This window comes from Xiphophorus maculatus, chromosome 5 (genome assembly GCF_002775205.1).
Source record: "Xiphophorus maculatus strain JP 163 A chromosome 5, X_maculatus-5.0-male, whole genome shotgun sequence".
In the NCBI taxonomy this organism is placed as follows: Eukaryota; Metazoa; Chordata; class Actinopteri; order Cyprinodontiformes; family Poeciliidae; genus Xiphophorus; species Xiphophorus maculatus.
The window spans coordinates 6,616,115-6,638,435 of NC_036447.1; the positions used below are offsets into that span (position 1 = coordinate 6,616,115).

General features: G+C 36.7%; 1 protein-coding gene across 6 annotated transcripts in view; it reads right to left on the bottom strand.

Moving 5' to 3' along the window:
- LOC102216694 (myomesin-2-like) overlaps positions 1-18,132 on the bottom strand; it is a 34,723-nt gene extending 16,591 nt beyond the window's left edge. For 4 of the 6 annotated variants that reach the window (XM_023334092.1, XM_023334091.1, XM_023334090.1 and 1 more), the window contains exons 1-15: positions 18,053-18,132; positions 17,194-17,326; positions 13,661-13,753; positions 12,621-12,756; positions 11,181-11,335; positions 10,859-10,951; positions 5,728-5,816; positions 5,603-5,641; positions 5,191-5,355; positions 4,841-5,002; positions 4,577-4,718; positions 3,560-3,759; positions 3,421-3,474; positions 2,106-2,233; positions 328-511 (exon numbers count right to left, since the gene is read on the bottom strand). In XM_023334092.1, the coding sequence (XP_023189860.1) occupies positions 328-511; positions 2,106-2,233; positions 3,421-3,474; positions 3,560-3,759; positions 4,577-4,718; positions 4,841-5,002; positions 5,191-5,355; positions 5,603-5,641; positions 5,728-5,816; positions 10,859-10,951; positions 11,181-11,335; positions 12,621-12,756; positions 13,661-13,753; positions 17,194-17,300 (1,747 nt within the window). In that variant the 5' untranslated portion in view covers positions 17,301-17,326; positions 18,053-18,132. Of the gene's footprint in view, positions 1-327; positions 512-2,105; positions 2,234-3,420; positions 3,475-3,547; positions 3,760-4,576; positions 4,719-4,840; positions 5,003-5,190; positions 5,356-5,602; positions 5,642-5,727; positions 5,817-10,858; positions 10,952-11,180; positions 11,336-12,620; positions 12,757-13,660; positions 13,754-17,193; positions 17,327-18,052 lie in introns of all 6 variants that reach the window. The other 2 variants (XM_023334093.1, XM_023334094.1) reach the window with 2 other exon arrangements.
- Between the last annotated feature and the right edge of the window lie 4,189 nt (positions 18,133-22,321).

Sequence of the window (22,321 nt, forward strand, 5' to 3'; positions counted from 1 at the left end):
TGTTTTGTCTCTCACACATTACTAAAGTCTCACACACACACAAAATACTGAAATTGCACATATACACTAATAAAATATCACACACGAATAGAATTTTTTTCTCACACGCATACATAAAACACTAAGATTGCACATATAAACCAATAAAATATTGCGCGAGAATGCATTTTTTTCTCTCTCGCACACACACAAGACTAAAATTGCACATATACACTAATAAAATATCACACACACACAAACTAGGCTGAATGAATGAATGAATGGGGATTTGTATTTTTCTGTGTGAGAGATTCGTATTTGTCATACTTTAAAACTGGCTGCTCTTACCATCCTCATCGACCTTTTGGATGGGCTCCGAAGGCGCCGAGGCCTCGCTGGAGCCGTACATGTTGACGGAAAAGACTCGGAACTGGTACTTTTGCCCATCTTGCAAATCAAAAACCGGGTAACGGGGCGAGTGCAGTTTGACGGCTGTGTTGATCCGCTGCCATGCTCCAGTGCCTGCTAAGCACTGTGGGGAGGAGGGAGGCATAGATGGTAGAGCTCCCATGAAAACTTTAACCCACAGAGACTTAATGAACGCTTTAACAGCTCAGGTTGTTGGACAAATCAAAACAGACGGGAACCATTTCCATTACTGTGATGTTTCCAGCTTCCACTAGATGCTTAAAGCTGCAGTTTGCAACTTTTATTAAAAAAAATTGTTTTCTTTACGTATTTGTTGAAACTGTCACCATGTTGTGACTGTATGGTATGAAACAGATAATCTGTGTAAAAACTGAGCTTCCAGTGCTAACTAGAAACAACCAATCAGAGCCAGGAGGCGGGTCTTAACTAACGATTCCTCGAATGATTCTGGTACCTCGATTATTAAAGTTCCTTAAGGAAAATTATCTGCCTTGAAGCTTCATTAAATTATGTTTTATTACACTGGTCAACAGCCAAAACAGCTGTCTGGGGTTTTTCAACTGTTTAGGGTCATTTTGATGTGCTGAATCCAAAAATCACATTGGTTTTGCTCAATCAGGCCAACTTCCTGAACTATGGAGGCATCATGAGCATCAAAATGAATGACTTGTTCTCACATGTGGATCGGTTTCCTGAGAATCTGGAATCAATGAGTGATGAGCAGGAGGAGAGATTCCAGCAGGACAGAAAAGAGATGGAGAATTTTACACAATGAAGACATAATGTTCAATTTACAAAGACTTGCAGAAATCCAAGTTTACAGAAATCCGAGTTTATAACATTTAACTAAGATACTCTGTTAGAAAACTTTTTTTTTCTCCTAAAATCTATTTTGGATGAGAAAAATTAACGGAAATGAACTGATAATGTCACAAAAATGTAATCAATTTAGTCAAAAGATTAGATTTCTCTAAATCAAATTAGAATAAAAACCTGACCTGATTGAGAAAAATGGATGTCATTTTTGGATACAGCGGCGGAAAATATTCCCAATTCAGTTGAAAAAACATAGACAACGTCAAAAAATATGTTTTTGTAACCCAGCGTTATTTAGCGAATCGTGTTGTGACCAGGTGATTATTTATGTTGTGCAACGTTCTCACTTCTAAATTGTTCACTAAACCTAACTGCTAGCAGCAACATCCAATTTTCAAATTTGATCCGGGGGAATTTTATTAACTGATGATAATATCTGGGTTTTTATCATTTTCAGGGGACCGATAAGCATCCTTAAATTGACAGGCGTGATGCCTGGAGTATGGCAGCCTTTCTCCTCCTGTCACGTTAAGTTGCATCTCTGCCTTTAGCACATTGAGCAGCAAGTACATGGGATTGATTGACAGCGTTAAGCCCCTCCTCCTGGCTCTGACTGGTAGTTTTTGGTTCCAAGTGGTGCCAATAATAGTTCAGTAAGAAGGTTGAGGAGATTGATCTTTTCATCTATTATCTGTCTCATATTATAAAGTAGCGACATGTTAACAGTTTTTAAATATGTAAAAAAAAAAGTAATAAATGTTATATGTTGCAGCTTTAAAGAGTTTAGACAAGTGAAGGTTTACGGTTCTGTTTTGTGCAGCAAAGATGCTACTTGGTGTCTACTGATAAAGATAAAGGGCAAACGGTGAAGCAACACGCACCTTTTCAATGATGTACCAGAGCGGAGCTCGTCCGCGAGGGCTGGGAGGCTTCCAGCTCAGCACCACGTACGATTTGAAAATCTCTGACGCATGCACGTCCGTGGGCTCGCCAGGGATAGTTACGTAGCCTAGATCGGGAGTGAATGCTTCTCAGGTTCAAAGCACACACAGCAGAAGCCATTGCAGGAGTCCCACAGTATGAAGGCTTTGCTAAGATTTTCTGTTACTAAAAATTTCAGTGATTTTCAGTTTCTCTCCAACAGAGAGGAGAAAACTGCCCTCAATAATTACATTTATTTAATTATTTTAAGGAATAAACACCACCTGTCTCATGTGTGTAAAAGATTTAAAGTCTCAGTAAGGGTCTAAATTGGATTTACTGTTTAGAAGGAATGCAGGACTCCAACAACAACCCTGTCTGTATCCTGTGTGTGTTATTTTCACTTTAATTTGATGGTCAGTGTTTCGAGTTATTGGTGTAGGGTAGAGAATGAACAGTAATCAGGCTTAGTAAAAAATTAAACACTCTATTAAAGTGTGAACAGAAAAGCTGAAAGAAAACAAGTGGGAGAATCCAAAGCTCAGTTAAAAAATTAATTTGTTAGAAATTCAAAGAATACTAACAAAGAGTTTAACCAACAACAAACCACCAGAAGTGACAGAAATGACCAAAACCTACCAATGAGGTCAGGTCTGAAGGAAGAACTATGCAGGGCGATGCAACAAGAGGAACAGAAGAACAGATCTACAAAATCCTAGACAAACAGACCACAGAAACAATCCAGCATCTCCCAGCACAAGGTAAGATACTAGCAGGAAAAGATGGACCAAGTGGCTGGTTTGGTGCACAAAAACATCTGGAGAAATCCTAGGTCTAAATATGAGAAATGTCTCATCTTACTCCAGACTCCCCTGTAGTTATGGTTAAATATGGGTCTACAGAAAACAGGCAAATAAAAGGCTATGTTTTGGAAAACAGTTCCTTAAAGGAGATAAAACAGCATAAGACCAAAAGAAAGTAGGTGTAAAACAAAGCACAACTTTAAACTTTGCTACTGTTATCAGTCCAAGCCTGAGACATTTTTCTAACCCTGTTGCTTTTGCTGATCACGATGTACGCAGATAATAGGATATAAAAGAACTAGAGTGCCATCAGTTTGATTTTAAAGATGAAGAAATGTTGTTTTATTGTGGTTATTCCATGGCAGTGTGGAACAATGGGAATGGGTTAGTATTTGGTGAAAGTATAAATTATTCTAGATTAAAAAGGAGAGCCACACTCTGCACAAAGACCAGTCTTTGTGCACTACTGTACCTTCCAGTTCATCATCCTTGATCACTATGTCATATTTCCCTTCAATTTTTATCACTGGTTTTGGAAAGGAGGATAAAACATCCATTAGGATCCGCTGACGTCTTCCTTCCCCGTTAGCTGTATTTACCTTCGTCGGTACCTTGCAGGCGCTGACTCTCCGCGGCGTCGATGGCGGTCACTTTGCCAGACTTGCGTGACGGTCTGCTGATGCCTGCGCTGTTCACGGCTCTCACTCTGAAGTAGTAGGAGTGGCCAACGTCAAGGCCGCTCACCGGGTATTTGCAGACCTTCACGGGTGCCGGGTTGCACTGGACCCAGGTGTCAGTGCCAGCTTCACAGCTACGCAACAGAACAGGAGACAACATGACAAAAACATTAAGAGTGTTATTATTGATGGTTTTTCACCATCATTGGCAAACTTAAAGATCCAAAATCTTCTTTTGGTTGGTGAGGTCAAAGTTTTGTTTTAGGAATAGCTCCCTACAACAATGCTTAAAAAGGTGATTTAGAATTTTATTCACAAAAACTGTGCAGTACCTGCAGCACACAGTAACTTAAAAAAAGGCAAAACATTTTACGTATTGTGAGGAAAACATCTACAGTCAACAAATGCAAAACTCTATGAACTATGGAATGTCATTTTTAAAGGTACATGGTCAACATTAAAAATTTGGATTAAGATTGTTTTAGGAGAAAGAAATGGGTTTTCATTTTTCAGCGATTTTTTATTCTTTAATTTATAGATGTCAAATGAATCATTTAGCTCCAAACTAAATATTTACTTAGGAGGTTAGATATTTAGCTTTAAACTAGAAAGCTTCATAGTTATCAAGCTAAAGATTAAACTTAAAGCTAAAGATTTACCTGGTAGCTACAAGCTGAATATTTTCTTTGCTAAATACCTAGCTACAATGTAAACATTTAGCTCCAAATTAAATATTTAGCTCCAAATTAAATATTAACAGAGGAAGGTAAATATTTAGCTTGAAACTATGCACTTAGTTAGCAAGCAAAATATTTAGCTTCAAATTAAATATCTATCTCTGATCTAAATAATTTGTTTGAAGCTAAATATTTAGTTAGCATGCTACATATTTAGCTGGAGTGCCAACGTCTATTGAGAGAGAGCCTGGAGTGCTTCAGGCTGCTGACTGACCGATCCACAAAGTATCCGGAGATTGGTGCCTCGTTGACTGTGTTGGGGGGTTTCCAGGCAACCAGGACGTAGTCCGAGTTGACGTCATACGCCTTGACGCTCATCGGAGCTCCAGGAGCTCCTTTCACAGACGCAGGAGCATCTAGAAAACAAATTAAAACAGACCAGTATAAGCATGAAGTTAGATGGAATAGACTGAAACTCAGGGCAGGAGCTACAGCTTTGACGTAGCTAAAGCTATGCTACCCGTATGTAATGTCTGACCTGAGACAAACAGGTAGGCGCTGTGCTCAGCAGTGCCGTCCTTCGTGAAGATCCGGAGGGTGTAGAGTCCTTCATCGTCTTTGGCCAGCTGAGGAAGAGTCAGAGACGCTGCTCCTCCACCCACTGACATCTCCACCAGGTTACTGGGTTTCAACAGCGTGTCTGTGGGAATGAATGAATGGATGACCAAAACATGAACTATTGAATGAATGAATGAATGAATGAAGGGGACAGACGAAATTGTGGGTAGATGGATGGATGGATAGATGGATGGTTTAACAGATGGATGGATGGATGGTTTAACAGATGGATAGTTTAACGGATGGATAACGGTTGGGTATTTGTCTGACCGTCTCGGTACCACTGGGCCAGCGGTGGTACGTTGGGCAGGTCAGGAACCACCACCATGGTGCAGGAGAGTCTGATGGAGCTCCCCTCCACCCCAAAGCTCACTGGGAATCTCTCCAGCAGGGTGACTTCAAGCTTACTGGGATGGATCTCAGTCAGATGGGGGACTGGACCGGGACAAACAGGAAGTGGTCACCATAAGAATGTTTAAAACCTCTGAACTCACATCTATGGGACAACATTAGGGCCACTGAAGTCTGACTGAAATCTGACTTTAATACCAGAATTAGAACAATTTTTTATCATGATTCTGACTGTGACCATTAGTTTCAGCCCCACAGTAGCACATAGAAACATTTATTGCTACTAATAATTTATTACTATCAGCTTGTATTTATAACAGTGTAATCTTACCGAGACCAAGCTGGCAGGACTCTCCAGCTCCTGATGGTCCTGTCAACAACATAAAGTTACGATCAGTGCAACACCGGCTCCGTGCATCAAGACTATGAAAAAGAAAGCGTCATGGAGAAGCTTACTCTTTACAGTAACCATGGCCTTGCTGGTAGCTGTGCCATGCTGATTGGTTGCCACGGCGCTATACTCTGCAGTATCACTCACTACACACCTACAGACAAGCAAACACAGTAAAGAATAAATACATCTATCAAATCAACTTTAGAAATATATGAAAAAAAAATGTCCCCATTTGAATTTGGTGTTCATATGTAATGAATTAAAAACCGTATTGGGATAGATGTGGACTTTTTCTATGGATTTAATTAATTGTTGTTTGTCACTACACACACGTAAAATGAGATATACAAAATAAACAGAACTGCACACTATAAGGTTTAGTAAAGAAGAAAAGGACCTTTTGTGTTTGTGTAGGAATAGTTGGACCGTCATATCACAAAAACATTATGGCAGAGGTGTCCAAACTGTGGTCCAGGGGCCATTTGCGGCCCTTGAATTAATTTTGTGTGGCCCCTGACTGCAATTCAGGAATAGCACAAATTTGGTCAACAGATACTTTTTATTTTTGTATAATATTTTCCATGGAATAAACAGATTTTTTTGTATTTCTTACACCCATGAAGGTTGTAAGAAATAATTCCTACTTTCATTGCTGCACTGTAAAAATGTTTTGCTGTAAATAGAGTCATTTTTTTACAGGGTGGGAATAAACTAAAAACATTCTACAGACTTAAAAAATGTCATATAAATCCAAAGTTGTTAAAATATTACATTTCTAAAATCAATTAATCAGGATTAATTCTTTCAGCCAAAATTTTATTTAGCTTTTCTTATAGAAAATGTAACCCAAACAAAGATTAATCTGTAAATGAAATGCCATCTTGGACAAATAAAATTCTGTTTTGTTACAGATTATATATTTTTTAGGTTATGGCCTGAGCTTTAACACACATGTTAACTCACTCTTGAAGCAGAATCAACAATAGAAGTGAAAAACTGGCTCAGAGGTCTAAAATGCAAGCAGAAAGCACATTTTGCATTTTATTGGGAAATCCAGGTCTCAGAGTCCGGAGGACGAGTTGAGAAGCTTAGGATTCAGTCAGTAATGATTTGAGTCATAGCCTCTTCAGAAAGTTGAAAAACACAGAATCCACAGGAATAAACTCTTGAAATAAATCAGATTGTGTTAAATGAATCTATACACACGTTTCATATGAGCCAACCGTACGATCACCAGGGATAAGAAGTCATCAAGGCAGTGACATTACTTATTGTGAAGGTAAAAGAGAAATAATTCACAATAATATTGCTTTTAATTGGGAGAAAAAAAAAATAAAATTTTGGCCACTGAATATTTTCAGCTTGGGGATTTTGGCCCTCAGTGCAAAAAGTTTGGACACTACTGCATTATGGCATCATTGTATGCAAGTATATAATGTTGCTGATACAAAACTTTAAATATTTTTATTGTCTATTTATCTCTTTCAGATCATTTCCTCCAAATTCACTGTTTTAGTTCTGTTTTTAATATATATTCTATTAATTAAAATTCCTTTTTGGGCTTCAGTGGTGCAGGAGGAACTGTTGCTTTGCAGAAAAAAAAAACGGTTCAGGGATTAAATCCCTGCTTGGTGCTTTCTGCATGAATTTTTCATTCTCTCTGTTTGCATGTTTCCATTTATTGATCTCCCTATCAGTTTTCCCCTAATTCGAAATCTTAAAAAAATTATCAAAATGTTGTTAATGTCCAAGTCCGGATGTGAACCTGATGGAAATGTTGTGAAACTGAGCAGAGCTGCATATAAAAAAACATTTTTTCAAATCTTAATGAACTGGAGGAAACTGGAACAGAAACAAGAAACCAAAAATAATTTCAGAAACTAATAAAGACGATAAGAATAGAACGACTTGAAGCTATTCATTCATTGGGTGTACTTAGTTTTTCCAATGACACTATAAGTTGGCAGGGAAACTTTTTTCCTGCGCTTGTGTACAGGAGTGGCTAGTCACCCGATCAGGTTTATGTTTTTATAACTATTTTTACCCTAAAACATCCAAATCAGAGGCTTGTTACAGCTTTAATCCATTTGGCACTTTCTCTTTTTTTAATTCTGGCAGCTTTAAAAAAAATCTCTGGATTAATTTTACAGCTGACCCAACAACAGATCTTCCAGCTTCTGTATTTTTCTGTTTTCAGGCTGCCAACACTGAGTCAAGGGTCTTCGTTCCACCCTGAGGGCGAAACTTAAGGACCAGACAATCTGCCATGACATCAAGTGCATTCCCTCTATAGAAGGAAGAAATGTGACCTTCACTCAAGACAGAACTATTTTAAGACGATCCTCTTTCTCAGCTGCTGCAGCATAAAGTCACTCCTCTATCTGACTCTGTTCTTACTTGTTTTCACGTCATAAATACAATCTTTTTTTATTTACATTGAGTAAAACGTTAATAAAAAAACTTCAGGGAAAAACAAACAGAGAGGGAAGAAGAGATTAAAGGAAAGAGTGAAGCAGGAAGTGCGAGACAGAGGGATAGGAATCACATGCGGAGGGAGGAATTCATGTCTCGAATGACACAAAGGTCAGCACTTTGATACGAACAGCTGATGGCTCCGTCAACTCGATGCCGTAATCTGTAACTTCCAATCTCCTGTTTCCTGAAAAACTCAGCTCAGAAAAACCAACGGTAAAAAATAAAAAGAAAGAAAAGTTGGGTTGGAATAATTAGTTGTGCAGCATTATGTGTTTTCCAGACACTTAATGCCATTTTACAGAACAATCAAGTAACTATGTACTTATAAAAATGTCGTATATATCAAATATGACTTAAAAGAAGTTTTGCTTTGTAATTTAACGCCTTGAAATTGAGCCTCTGTTTCTTTAAAAACTCCTGCTCTTTCTGAAACTACAGGAAGTCATCACAACATGGCTCCTCTATTAACCCTTTAACAGTGTTTTTACCAGGGCTGCACTGAGAAGCTCAGCAGATGTGCAGTTCCACCAGATGTTTGCTAATTGCTGCTGGCTAGTCTGAAGGAGCCATGTGGGGGGAGACGGCTGCTCTGCTGCGGGGAGGAAACTTGGAAGCTGCAGCTCAGAGGAGGAGCAGCGCCGTGAAGGCGGAGCTAAGTCCACCCAGGCGTTTTTCACAGCTGAATGGTTGCCATGGAGATTAACGGAGATTAAACACACATGGAAGAATCAAAGCAACACTCCAGGTATGTTTTTGATGAGGGAATAACATTATAACTTGATGTAAGGCACAAAAAAGTTAATTTCTTTTTGAGAAATTTTTTTTGTTTGTTTTTTCTTTCTTTTTTTAGCCTCGTAAAGCATACTGCCCCTTTAAGAGATCATAATTTTCACATCATAATTTTGCTGAACGCAATAAGATCCAGTGTTTGAATACCTAATGACCTAGTGGTCATTCTGCATCTAAGTGCTCTTTTCAGACTCCAGCTTCCTCTCACAGTCCAGATTTATGAATTTTGTTATACATTTGTGAATTACAGGTAAAAGCCAGTAAATTAGAATATTTTGAAAAACTTGATTTATTTCAGTAATTGCATTCAAAAGGTGTAACTTGTACATCATATTTATTCATTGCACACAGACTGATGCATTCAAATGTTTATTTCATTTAATTTTGATGATTTGAAGTGGCAACAAATGAAAATCCAAAATTCCGTGTGTCACAAAATTAGAATATTACTTAAGGCTAATACAAAAAAGGGATTATTTAGAAATGTTGGCCAACTGAAAAGTATGAAAATGAAAAATATGAGCATGTACAATACTCAATACTTGGTTGGAGCTCCTTTTGCCTCAATTACTGCATTAATGAGGCGTGGCATGGAGTCGATGAGTTTCTGGCACTGCTCAGGTGTTATGAGAGCCCAGGTTGCTCTGATAGTGGCCTTCAACTCTTCTGCGTTTTTGGGTCTGGCATTCTGCATCTTCCTTTTCACAATACCCCACAGATTTTCTATGGGGCTAAGGTCAGGGGAGTTGGCTGGCCAATTTAGAACAGAAATACCATGGTCCGTAAACCAGGCACGGGTAGATTTTGCGCTGTGTGCAGGCGCCAAGTCCTGTTGGAACCTGAAATCTCCATCTCCATAGAGCAGGTCAGCAGCAGGAAGCATGAAGTGCTCTAAAACTTGCTGGTAGATGGCTGCGTTGACCCTGGATCTCAGGAAACAGAGTGGACCGACACCAGCAGATGACATGGCACCCCAAACCATCACTGATGGTGGAAACTTTACACTAGACTTCAGGCAACGTGGATCCTGTGCCTCTCCTGTCTTCCTCCAGACTCTGGGACCTCGATTTCCAAAGGAAATGCAAAATTTGCTTTCGTCAGAAAACATGACCCAGGTGAGACGCTTTTCGCGCTGTTTCTTGGTCAACAGTGGCTTGACACAAGGTATGCGGCAGTTGAAACCCATGTCTTTCAAGCGTCTCTTGGTGGTGGATCTTGAAGCACTGACTCCAGCAGCTGTCCACTCCTTGTGAATCTCCCCCACATTTTTGAATGGGGTTTTTTTCACAATCTTGACTAGGGCGCGGTGATCCCTATCGCTTGTACACTTTTTATGACCACAGTTTTTCCTTCCCTTTGCCTCTCTATTAATGTGTTTGGACACAGAGCTCTGAGAACAGCCAGCCTCTTCAGCAATAACCTTTTGTGTCTTTCCCTCCTTGTGCAATGTGTCGATGGTCGCCTTTTGGACAGCTGTCAAATCTGAAGTCTTCCCCATGTTTGTGTAGGCCTCAGAACTGGACTGAGAGACCATTTAAAGCCCTTTGCAGGTGTTTTGAGTTAATCAGCTGATTAGTTTGTGGCACCAGGTGTCTTCAAAATGTAACCCTTACACAATATTCTAATTTTGTGACACACGGAATTTTGGATTTTCATTTGTTGCCACTTCAAATCATCAAAATTAAATGAAATAAACATTTGAATGCATCAGTCTGTGTGCAATGAATAAATATGATGTACAAGTTACACCTTTTGAATGCAATTACTGAAATAAATCAAGTTTTTCAAAATATTCTAATTTACTGGCTTTTACCTGTATGTTGTACAGTTCTTACAAATCTTGCTGTATGCTTTGTGAATCTTTTTGAGACTGATTTAGCTCCATATAAAACTATAGCAACTCTTCAGATTTTCTGATAATTTACTTACCTGCTAATGATCAGACTGTGGACGCCATACTTGCTCTCAATCTTGTACTTTCCCGGGGCGCTCAGTGGATCGACTGGAACTCCTCCTTTATACCTAAAGCCAACCAAATACGACAGATATTCATTTCATTCTTATCCCGGAGACGTACAGAAAAGACATTTTGAACATTTGTTGTGGATTCAGTGCCAGCCAAAATGCACATTAAGCTCCTAAATAAACGTTTTAGTTCTTATTTCTAAGCAGAAGTGAGGAATAATGTTAATTTTCAAAGTTAGAAACACATACGGGAAGCAGAAACATTTTAAAAGGTGAGCATTCCTACCATTTAACAATGGGCCGTGGGTTTCCCTCCACAGTGCAGAACAGCTTCACCGGGGTTTTCTCCCAGACGGTGTGGGGCCGAAGGGCCACCAGGAAGTCTGGCATCTTGGGAATTTCCTCCAATAAATCCACTCTCTTTTTCATCATGTCCTTCACCTGGTGAATGTTTGGAGTAAAACGTGATTCAAATAATGAGAATATCTGATTGCAGGTTGGCTGTTTTTAATCCAAGAGTCCTAATCACTTAAAATGAGTTCATATTATAATTTATTTTGCTTTTTATTAAAAACGGATTGGAAATAGTGACTAAAACCAACCATACCTCCTCTTTTATAGAAATGGTATTCCTGTTTTTGTTGCATGGCTGATAGGATGGTTGGATTCTCCAACAGTAATAAGAATAAAAACAACACATGGCAGCCATTTTTACATTTTCTTTATGATATGCCGCCACAGCTATATATCTGGAATAAAAACAACCAATCAGAGCCAGGAGGAAGGTCTTATTGCTGTCAATCAAGCACGTGTATGTGCTGGTAAATGTGTTAATGGTGAAGAAACAACAAACGTTACATGTCTGCTGCATTAAGAACTTTGACCAGTTCTCAAAGTCAGTTTCACATAACCTGGTTTGAAAATCCTTCTTTTTTCATCATTCTGGAAACCAGCTTTCTCTTTTGTATGGGCCTTGTTCTTAATGCAGCAGTATGTTACTTTGTTGTCTTTCTACCACTAGCACATTTAGCAGCATATACATGAGGGTGACAGAAAGCGCTAAGACCCGCCTTCTGGCTCTGATTGGCTGTTTTTGGGCAGGAGCATTTCTTCAGACAGCAACAGTCGCTCAGGAAATAGGTGGAAATCGATCTTTTTACAGATTATTTATCTCACATTATAACCTCATAGCAAAATGATCATTTTAACAAATATGTAAAAAAAAAAATTAATAAAAGTTATTTAACACAGCTTTAGAGAAATTAGAGAAATGATAAGAACATATTTTGTATTTATTTATTTATTTATTCTGAATTTAAAAATCTCCCAGATTTTCAGATTTGTATTTAATTTTTATTAAATTTTATCTGAAGTTACAGTTGTTTATAATATTTTTAGATAATTTTATATTCAGTGAGGCATGCTACTGTGCTGCTGTAACAAGTGAATTTTCCAACTGTAGGATTAATAATGTAAGAAACTGTCATCATAAAATTTTTAAATTAACCCCAAACACAGGGCGGGCGTCTAGGGATCCAAAATTTGGGAATTTTCACTTCCCTGTTCTTCATGAAAAACTCTAAACCATCAATCACTGCTTGGTATCATTGTATAAATGTGAGCATCGTGACTCAAGAAGTGTAGAGCAAAACCCTCTTGAGATGTCGGTATGACTATTAAAGTGCTAACTAAGTGCAGTCCATTTACCGTTTCCTTGACTACTTGCCTCTTTTTGGATCGCAATACTTTCCACTTGAGCTTTAGTCGCAATCCTCATCCTGTGCAGCTCCTCCTGAATAACAGCCAGACCTTTTCCCACATTTGAACTCACTCTCTGGTACTCCTCGGTTTCCGCAGTAGTCCTAAAACCAAACACACGAAACGAGCGTTGAATACTTTGTAGAATTATATTTGATAGTGAATTCCTAATGTTACACTGGGATCTAATTAAGTGTTAGTTTGTAGAAATAAATGCTGGCAGTAAATTAATCTAGAACAGGAAACATGGAACATGGAGAACTCTGTGTACTAAACTCTGCAATGCTTTTTGGAACAGGTTAGGATACATATATGTTTTATACAAAATATGTTCATTACAGTTTTTGAATAAAATCATTCTTAGGTAATGAGATTTCAGTCTGGTCAGTTCTGCCCATGAGCTGTTTTATGGCCTTTTGCCACTTTAAATAATCTGCTTCTAGCCACACCCTCCAACTCAACGTTTACACTCGCACTTGAAAATGGCTGCAAACAAATGTGCAGTTATAAACCGTACATCTCTGAAAAGCAGAGGTGGAGCCTCCTGCACAACCAACAAGAATGCAGCAGGTGGTTTCTGGATGGTAAGTCAAGAACAAAACACTGGTCTATTCCAGCAGCCATTGTACAGAGCATACTGTGGTAAAACCAGATGACCAAAAATGCCGGAGTTCATCTTGGGTTGCTCGGTAACAGGCTTGGATTCACCGGGGTTGCTAGGTAACAGCGCAGCGCTTGCTGATTTGTGATGTTACATTCCTGAGGTTTACGGCTCATTTTCTAGACACCAAAGAACCTTAACTTACTCCCAAAAACCAGCTGTGTGGATTCGTTTTTAGAAGCAGTAGAAACCAAAATAGAAATATGTAAACATGCAAAATGTGAATTTTGCTCAACAGATCCCTTTTAAGGAAGTCAACGAGAACTAAAGAGCAGTAATTAGTGAGTGAAAACCTCAGCCCAGCTTAGAATAAGCTCAGATATTAGCCGGGGTCAGCATGGACTCACCGCTGCCGGGAAGCCGGGATGGTGTAGGCTGGTTCTGCCATAGCCTCTGTGGCCTGCGTCTGCACCTGCTGTGCTGACTGGAAGCTCGATTTCCTGCGGAGATCAGATGTCTTTAGAGCTTTTACAAAGTCTTTCAGGTGCTGAAGTACGACAGAGTATTAGGGACACGCTAAGAATTATGAGACTAAAATCATAAAATTACAAGAATAAAGTTGTATTTTAATAATAAAGTTACAATATTATGACTTTCTTCTTGATTATTAGAACTTAATTCTTGTAATTTTCTGACTATTTGTGTAAAATGACTTAATTTTCAAAATATAATTTTTTCTCATATTATTTCAACTTTATTTTTGTATGAATTTATTCATGTAAAACTTTATTCTTTATTTTTTCTTAGCACGGCCCTTAAACTCTGTCATACTAAATAGGAAGATATTTTGTTCCTAAAAAAGCAAATTAACACATTTAAAAAAAAATCAAACTGTAACTAGCCATTCTTAGAAAAAACTTGGCTACCTAAAGCAAAGCGTTGCGGATATTTACATATTCGAACTAAATACTTAAATGTTAAACAGAACAACAACTTTGTTGTTTGTGAAGAGGGTTTTGTGCTTTTAAATGATCAAACTGACGAGATGAATAACTTAAAATACTACGAAGAAACTTTATTCTTTTTCTTATCTGACTGAATGAAAAACCTAAAAACTATATGCCACCAGCACTGGTGTAACTATGTTTACATTTCAACTATTGAGTTAAATTGGGGCCAGATGTTTTGTTAATTAGAAAAACAACATTGTAACAGAGAAAGTCAGATTTGAAATTGAAAATACACTGCAAAAACACTAAAGTATTTTTGGTCTCATTTCTAGTGGTATCTATCTTAGTACTTGAAATAAGATAAACTAACTTAAATGTAACTTTTCAGCAAGACATAAAGACTTGTTTTAAGTAAATAATTACTTAATATTGATGTAAAAGTACTAGTTAGAATAGAATACAGTAGAATAGAATTCAACTTTATTGTCATTGCACTGTCACAAGTACAAGCAACGAGATGTAGTTGCATTGGCAGATAAATTAATTTGTAACATGGGAAAATGTCTTAAATTAAATAATCTGCCAAAGGAACCAGTACTTTTTCATCAATATTAAGGAATTATTTATTTAAAACAAGTTTCTATATTTAAGGTAGTTTTGTCTGATTTCAAGTTTACTAAGATATTTGCACTAGAAATTTGACCAAAAATACTTGTGGTTTTACTTAAGTTTTCAATTTATAATTTAGTTTTTCAAACTAAGAAAACATTTGGCTCTAATTTAGCTCCATATTCCTGGAACGAAGCAGAAAAACCTGGCAGTTTGCTACAGTTTGAGCACAAACTTATGAAGATTCTGCTTTCCTCTTATGACTGAATGAAAACTAGCACAGCCTCATAGCAGATTCCAAAAACATCAACATATGAACGTTACGCTGTTTAGCTGACAAACCAGAGCAGAAAAATTAATTCATTAATTCACCTGGATTAAGCAGCAGAGCATTAGTAGGAATCACACGTTCACAAGTTAACGTTGGCTTGAGCTCAAGAGCTTCTAGATTATCAGAGAGCTTAAAATAATGCTAAATCAGGCTTTTTAATTATGTGCTTTCATCATTATTATTATTATCTGTAGCACAGAAAAATTATTTTGTTACAAAAAAAATGGAATTAGAATCTAGTTGTGTCAAACAGTTCAGGGTTTCTTTCTTCAAACAGCTGTGACATGTAAGGAAATAAAAACCACAATATATTTTGTGGTACTGCTGTGATAACAATAAAAGTGATAATAAGAAATATTAATTACTTAGTTTTTAGGTTACTATAAAGCTACGACTGAGTGTTACAACAATTATAGCCCCACAAACACAAGTAATGCTCTTGGAAAATGTTCCCATTTGTAATTTGCTTCGTTAGGACAGAAGCCACATAAAGAAGTTTGATTTGTATCACTAAACTGCACAAAATCACTGGATTTAATCATATTTTCAAATTTATTGATACTCTCATTGACAAAACAGTGGGAAAACAGTAAAACAAAAAATCCCAACAATACGGTTAGTTTTGAGGCAAAAAATAAACAATTTTTATGACAATATAGAATAGATGATTTAATAAATGCCCTCCGATAAACAGGATGTTATTTGATCCTGTTTTGAATTTATGATAAAGTAAAAGAATCACAAGAATATGGTAGCATATTTATTAAACTTAAAGTGCAAGAAGTATATACTATTGATGTTTACAGAACACAAATGATTTAAGCTTTTAGTTTTATATTGAATGCGTTAGAGGGAAATAGATCACACTTTCAGGATTTTATTGATCATCAATCAGAGATAAACAAGGGAAAATTGGCCAGTTTCAATCTCTGGCCAAGCAATCGGTGCAAATACGTTGTTTTTTAATCAGCATACAGAACCAGATGACTAAAAGTTACCAACTATTATACATATGTACCTTTTCCAATTTCTTACTTTTCTTACTTATTGAGCTTTGAGAAACATGAAAATAAATAATACCCAGCTGGTCTTCAACTAGGTTTTTTTTTTTTTTTTTTTTACAAGAATCTGCTATAAAACACTGAATATTGAATCTGAAAAACTACCCATTTGTTTAAGGAAATAAAAAACAACACCATTATCAAGGCTCTTCGGTTATATATTGGTGGAACTGCAGCAGCTGTTTACATTAATGACTTTGTAAGGAGATGATTTGTTCAAAGCAGAAAGCAATTTAAAAATTACTCCAGGTTCACTGCAAAAACACAAACTTACAGAGTTTTGTCTAGTTTTTTGAGCAAATATATTAGAATACCTGAAATAAGAAGAAACGTTTTAACAAGATATAGGATTTTTTAAGTAAATAATTTCTTAATATTGATTTTACTAGTTTCATTGGTAGAATTTTTTGTTTATAGCAAAACATTTTTGTTATGTTTTATGTGAAATAATTTCCTAGTACTTTTGATCAAAATTCAGCATTCCTTAAAAAGCTCCTTAAATTATAAATTAGTACACTTGAAATAAGACCAAACTAACTTATATGTAACTTTTTAGCAAGATGTAAGAGCTGGCTTTAGGGAAATAATTCCTTACGTAATATAGATATAGAAGTTCTGGTTCCACTGGCAGATTATTTCACTTATAACAAGACGTGAAATAATCTGCTAGTGGAACTGGTAGTTTTTCATCAATATTAAGAAATTATTCACTTAAAAAACCTCCTATATCTTGCTAAAATTTACATAGAAGTTAGTTTTGTCTTATTTGTCTTATTAAACTTCTTTCATGGGTACCAAAATATTCGCTCAAGAAATTAAATCAAAATACTTGGTAATTTTGTGTTTTTGCAGCGGAAAAGCCTAAAATGAGTCTGAATCGCATCTCCTGCAGCGCCCATTGTAAAGGTACAATGGACGCTGCATCTGGCAAAGCAGCAGCAACGATGGCAGCGGCTTCACAAAGCAGCAGGTAAATTTCACCTTCATACCTTTCTGTCTGCTGCTTGACAACATGTTTACTGTGATGATAAGCATAATCAGTTTTAACTTGGCTCACAGCCTTCTTCTTATACCAGGGTATGACTTTGGAAGCCATGACAGGAAAGCGTCAGGGAGCTCAGGCTGAAAGCACCGGGGGAAGGGAGAGACCAAACATGGATTATCATGTGAGAAACCTCAACACCACAGTCGCAACCGCCTTTATTTATTACATCCACAGGATTTACACTTCATTAAACTTCGCAAGTTTCTTTGTTATGGTCATAGCTCCACTCATAGTGTGAGTCGTTAAGATTAATTTCTTGCCAAAATCCTAAAATCTAAATGAAAACAGCCTCACAGACTGACTGAAATAGATAAAAGAAATAGACTTTTATCCATTTCACTGATAAAACTCCAACAAATTGTACATATTCAGTAGTTTGACCTATGTCTAGATCTTCCAACCTGTGCTGCTCAGCTATGAATAGCTTTTAACAGTCTGTGGATTCAATTATAGGGAAAAAATTAGAATATTTATTATTAGCAACATACATGCTTTACACCACTGATAAAACCACTCAGTCAGATTAGCCGCCTGTAATCAGATTCCAATTATTCTTTCAAAATAAACTGCAAACCACTTATTTAATTCACAATTAACACCAGCAATAATTAAAAAAATCTAATTTCAAGTGTATTTAGAACAGACATGTAAGGATTTAAGTGAGATTTCACACCACTGCTAACTAAAATTTTACTAAACCCCAAATTAATTTTTCTACAACAGATGAACAATAAAAATCAAAACGTTTTCTCCCTAAGGATAATTAGCAACTCAATTTAAAAATATCAACAAAAGCAACTTACCCCAAAAAACTGAAAACAGCACAAAGCGGTGGCAGACCAGCCTAATGCCACTTGGGAAGCTCTTGCTGATAGCAACAAAAATATTACCCTCTCACCGGAGGAATGCTGCGCTCCTTCCACCCCATGTATGGATGCACTTAAGACTATATATAGCATTTACCCCCAAATCTCATTTTCATTCACAATCTGCTGTTTGGAGATGAAGGACACGCATGTGTACCTGCCCATTACATCAATCATGTAGAAGTATGTTTTATTCTGGGACTTTATCCCAGAATTTTAAAATGTTTTAGGGCTGAAATCTCCTTTAAAAAGTTAAAGGAGAAATCTGAATTTTCATGTGATCATGAAGAAAGCTGTGAAACACAAGCAACAACACAACACGGCCTTCACTAATAAAACTGGCATTTTAAATCTCATAATAATAATTCATATGAAAGGTAGTATTTTCAGAAAGATTGATAAAAAGTGAAACGTTTCTGTGTGAAATGATTACTCTAAATAAAAGTCAGAAACAGGTTTAATGTTATTTTCTGGCAGATCCCCCAAGCTCTGAGCTTAGCGAGACCTTTTTAGGTTTCTTGAGACAGTCTGTTCTCCTGCAGGCAGCACTCAGGTTATTTTTAACAGCGAGGCTTGTGTTCCAGAAAGACCTCTCCTTCAGACTCCACAAGAGCTTCTGCAACTATTTATTTCACATAAGCCAATTTATAATTAAAAAAATACCACAAACGAACTGAGTCGATCCAAAAAAGCAACTAATTTAGAGGAAAAAAACGTAGCAAGATTGGGACTGGGAGGCGTTCTCCTCTCATTTTGTTACTCTGAGAGCATGAAGTGTGGAAATAGAACTTTCATCCCTAAGTGGTTGTTTCATGATTTCGTATGGGAAAAACATGCGACGGCAACAACAAAACAACAGAGTTATGCTTCTGTTCCAGTGCGATAGCATTCTGGACATGTACTAATATCCAAGACTGGGGAGCATAGTAAGTGACTCTTATTTTGTAGACATGTTTGACTACATGCACAAATTTGTTTCACATTTAGACCAACGTATGAAACATTTCTGATGTTCACCACAGCTAACCTGAACAGCTGAAATCTGTGAATACTTCAAACTTCCTCTAAAATCTGCATATTTTAACAGTTAAAACACCAAATATACCTTAAAATAAATTGATACGCACAGTGGAAACCGTCTTAGTGCTACCACAAAGTTTAACATCCACAGACATCCTTATTTCCACTCTTGGTGATTCAACCAATCAGTGTCAATCAAGATAAATGCTGCTCCTGGATTGGCTACTTTTCAAACTCCAACCAATAGCGTGTTGAGTAGCTTTGCATCAAGGTAGATAAGATTCCCAAGCATTTTTTCCTAATGTTATAGATATGCTCTATGAAAAAACCAGGCTACATTTCCAACAGGCTGGGCTCCATCGGATATGTGGCAAAATAAGAGACTGGCAGAAGTTTTAGAAATTAGCGAACCACTTTGCTGCTGAATTTCCATAAATTCTGCTTCTTATATAGAGTTTATTAAATTTTACACAAATTTACACAAACACATAATCACGCCTTTCCAAAACTCTCAAACTAAATAAACCAACAAACGGTAATAATTTTATTATAGATATCTGTGTAATTATAATTTTTGATAATTTGTTCATTAGTTTTGAGTTGCTGTTTTTCTGATACTTTTACTCAGCTTGTTTTCTGTTTGCTGTTTAATATCTCTGTGTTTTCTTTTCATTGTTTAAATCTTAGTTTTTTAATTGTTGGTGTAAATTGTGAAGCACTTTGTTGTTGTTTTAAATATGCTATACGGATAAATCTGACATTGATACTGATATTTTTGTCAAACATCTCAGAAAAGAAGTGCAATCCTATGGATAATAACTTAAAACTTTTCGTTACAATACAAACGTTCAAAATATTGATAACTTTGTTAGAGTTTAAAATCAAGCCATTTCTGTGCTATATATGGGAAGATATAGGTATGTAGATATATCAATAAAAATATAAATATTCTGAATCATGCATTATATTGTCTGTAAAGCCTCTTCAGTCTGTCGTTACTCTGTGAATGCTGCCATCTAGTGTCTGACTACAGTGAATGCTTTGGTGAAACTGGCACTTCAACATCTTATTTAATCATCACAAAAACACTAAGACAAACCTGCAGTGACAGTTAAAGTGTTGAAAATAAATAGTTAAATATAAGAGAATTTTGCTGGTTTTCATATTTTCCTTGATGCTTTTTACACATTTAATGTTTAGAAAATAACTGAGTTTTGTTCTTAAAATCCTTCTTCAAACTTTCCACGATGTTGCAACCAACCACAGAGCCGTGCACTCGGTTTCTTTCCTCATTTTTGCAGAACAAGCACAAATGTTGTGCATGGAACTTAGATGTAGAAGTAATTTGGAGCGGGTTAGTATTTATGTGTGTGCGTGTGCGTGTGTGTGTGTGTGTCTGGCTTCAGATGGTTAACATAATACCAGTCTCATTCCTGTTTCTGGCCCCAACTCCAGTTTAAACAGGGAATAAAAGCGATTATTGGAGCATGATAATGTGATGAGCAGAAAGTTTGAGGTGTCTCGCTCTGCCAAGCATTAGAAGAAGTAACAACTACAAACTAAATGCAAAAAACAACTTTTAAATCTTTGTTTTCTTTAAAATCAACAGACTAAATTTCAGCATATTATTGGAGTAAATAAATTAGATTTTCAATTGTTTTTGCCTCATCTTTGAAGGAAGTGTTTCCTGAGATTTAGCTCATGTTTTGCAATTTGCATATCTTAAATTGGTTTCAGTTTAAGATATTTGCACCAAATAGTTATAAGTAATTTTAAATTACACTTCCGTTCAAAATCTATAACTGGAAAGCAGTAAAGAAGATTTTAGCTATATTACATATGTTAAAGAAATCTGGAGGTGCAGACGTTTTTTTGAGATCTGTGGGTCATGATAGATGAAATAAAATAAATCCTTTGCTAAAACAGAGATAAGATGCACAATGTTGCCAAATTAAAACGTCGTATATTTACCGAAACTTTGCCTATAACCCTAAAGAAAAATGACCAAAAACCAGCTTCAGGACCTAAACTTGTTATTTTGCTACTTTGAGGGAAGGCAAATAAATTCCTTTCCAAAGTATTTCCTTTTCTGGATCTTTTAGATTTGTCGAAACACGTTAATTCCTCACTAAAGTCAAAACATTTATGGAAGAGGCAAAAAATGAAGTTTTAAGACCTAGTTCAAAGCTTCATAAAGTTTACAGTGCATCTCAGTGTGAAATTTTACTTGTGTTTACTCATGCACAAGGGCGTGATTTCTATTAATGTTTCATGAAAACAAACACGCCCCGGTCGTTTTTATGAGTACAAACAGGAATGTTTGTACTATAAATTAAGAGTCACTTTAGGAAGTGCCATTGTGAAGAAGTAGTGGTGTTGTTTTCCTAATGCAAACTAACAGTTTAAATGTTTACTTTTAACAAAAGGCTTACAGGGAACCAATCATTCTTCCTTAAACATGTTAGGATAGGTCTGTGGCTATAAAAATAGGATTATTACACTTTTTAAACTAAATCTTAGATAATGAGATTTCAGTCTGTTCAGTTCTGCCTATGTTGAACTCCTTTCAGAATGAGTTGTTTTATGGCCTCTTGTCACTTTAAATCCAAATAAGCTGCTGCTGGCCATGCCCCCCCCCGACTCAACATTTACACCAACATGTGAAAATGGTTGAAAACAGATACGCAATTATACAACCGTACATCTCTGAAAAGCAGAAGTAGAGCCTCCTGCACAGCCAACCAGAACGCAGCAAGAAGTTTCTAAATAGCAACTTACAACTAAACACTTGTGTTTTCCAGCAGCCATCGTACAGTGCATACAGCGGTAAAACCAGCTGACCAAACATGCTAGAGTATCACTTGCTAGGTAAGAATGCAGTGCCGTCGATTTTGACTCAACAATCAGTAAGCTTTTGAAACGGCTCATTTTCCAGACACCAAAAAAATGTGTATATTGGCAAAAACAATGGTTGGGTGTTTGTCTCAGATGGAAGTATAAAGATACGCAAGGTTTCCAGTATTAGAAGTTAAAATGCATTGTTTTACTGGCAGATTATTTCACCTATAGCTAGTACTTTTTCTTCAATAATAAGGAATTACTGACCTAAAACAAGCTGCTGTATCTGGTTGAAAAGTTACTAGACACCAGACCAAAAATACTTGGTAAGATGTTGTCTTTTTTGCA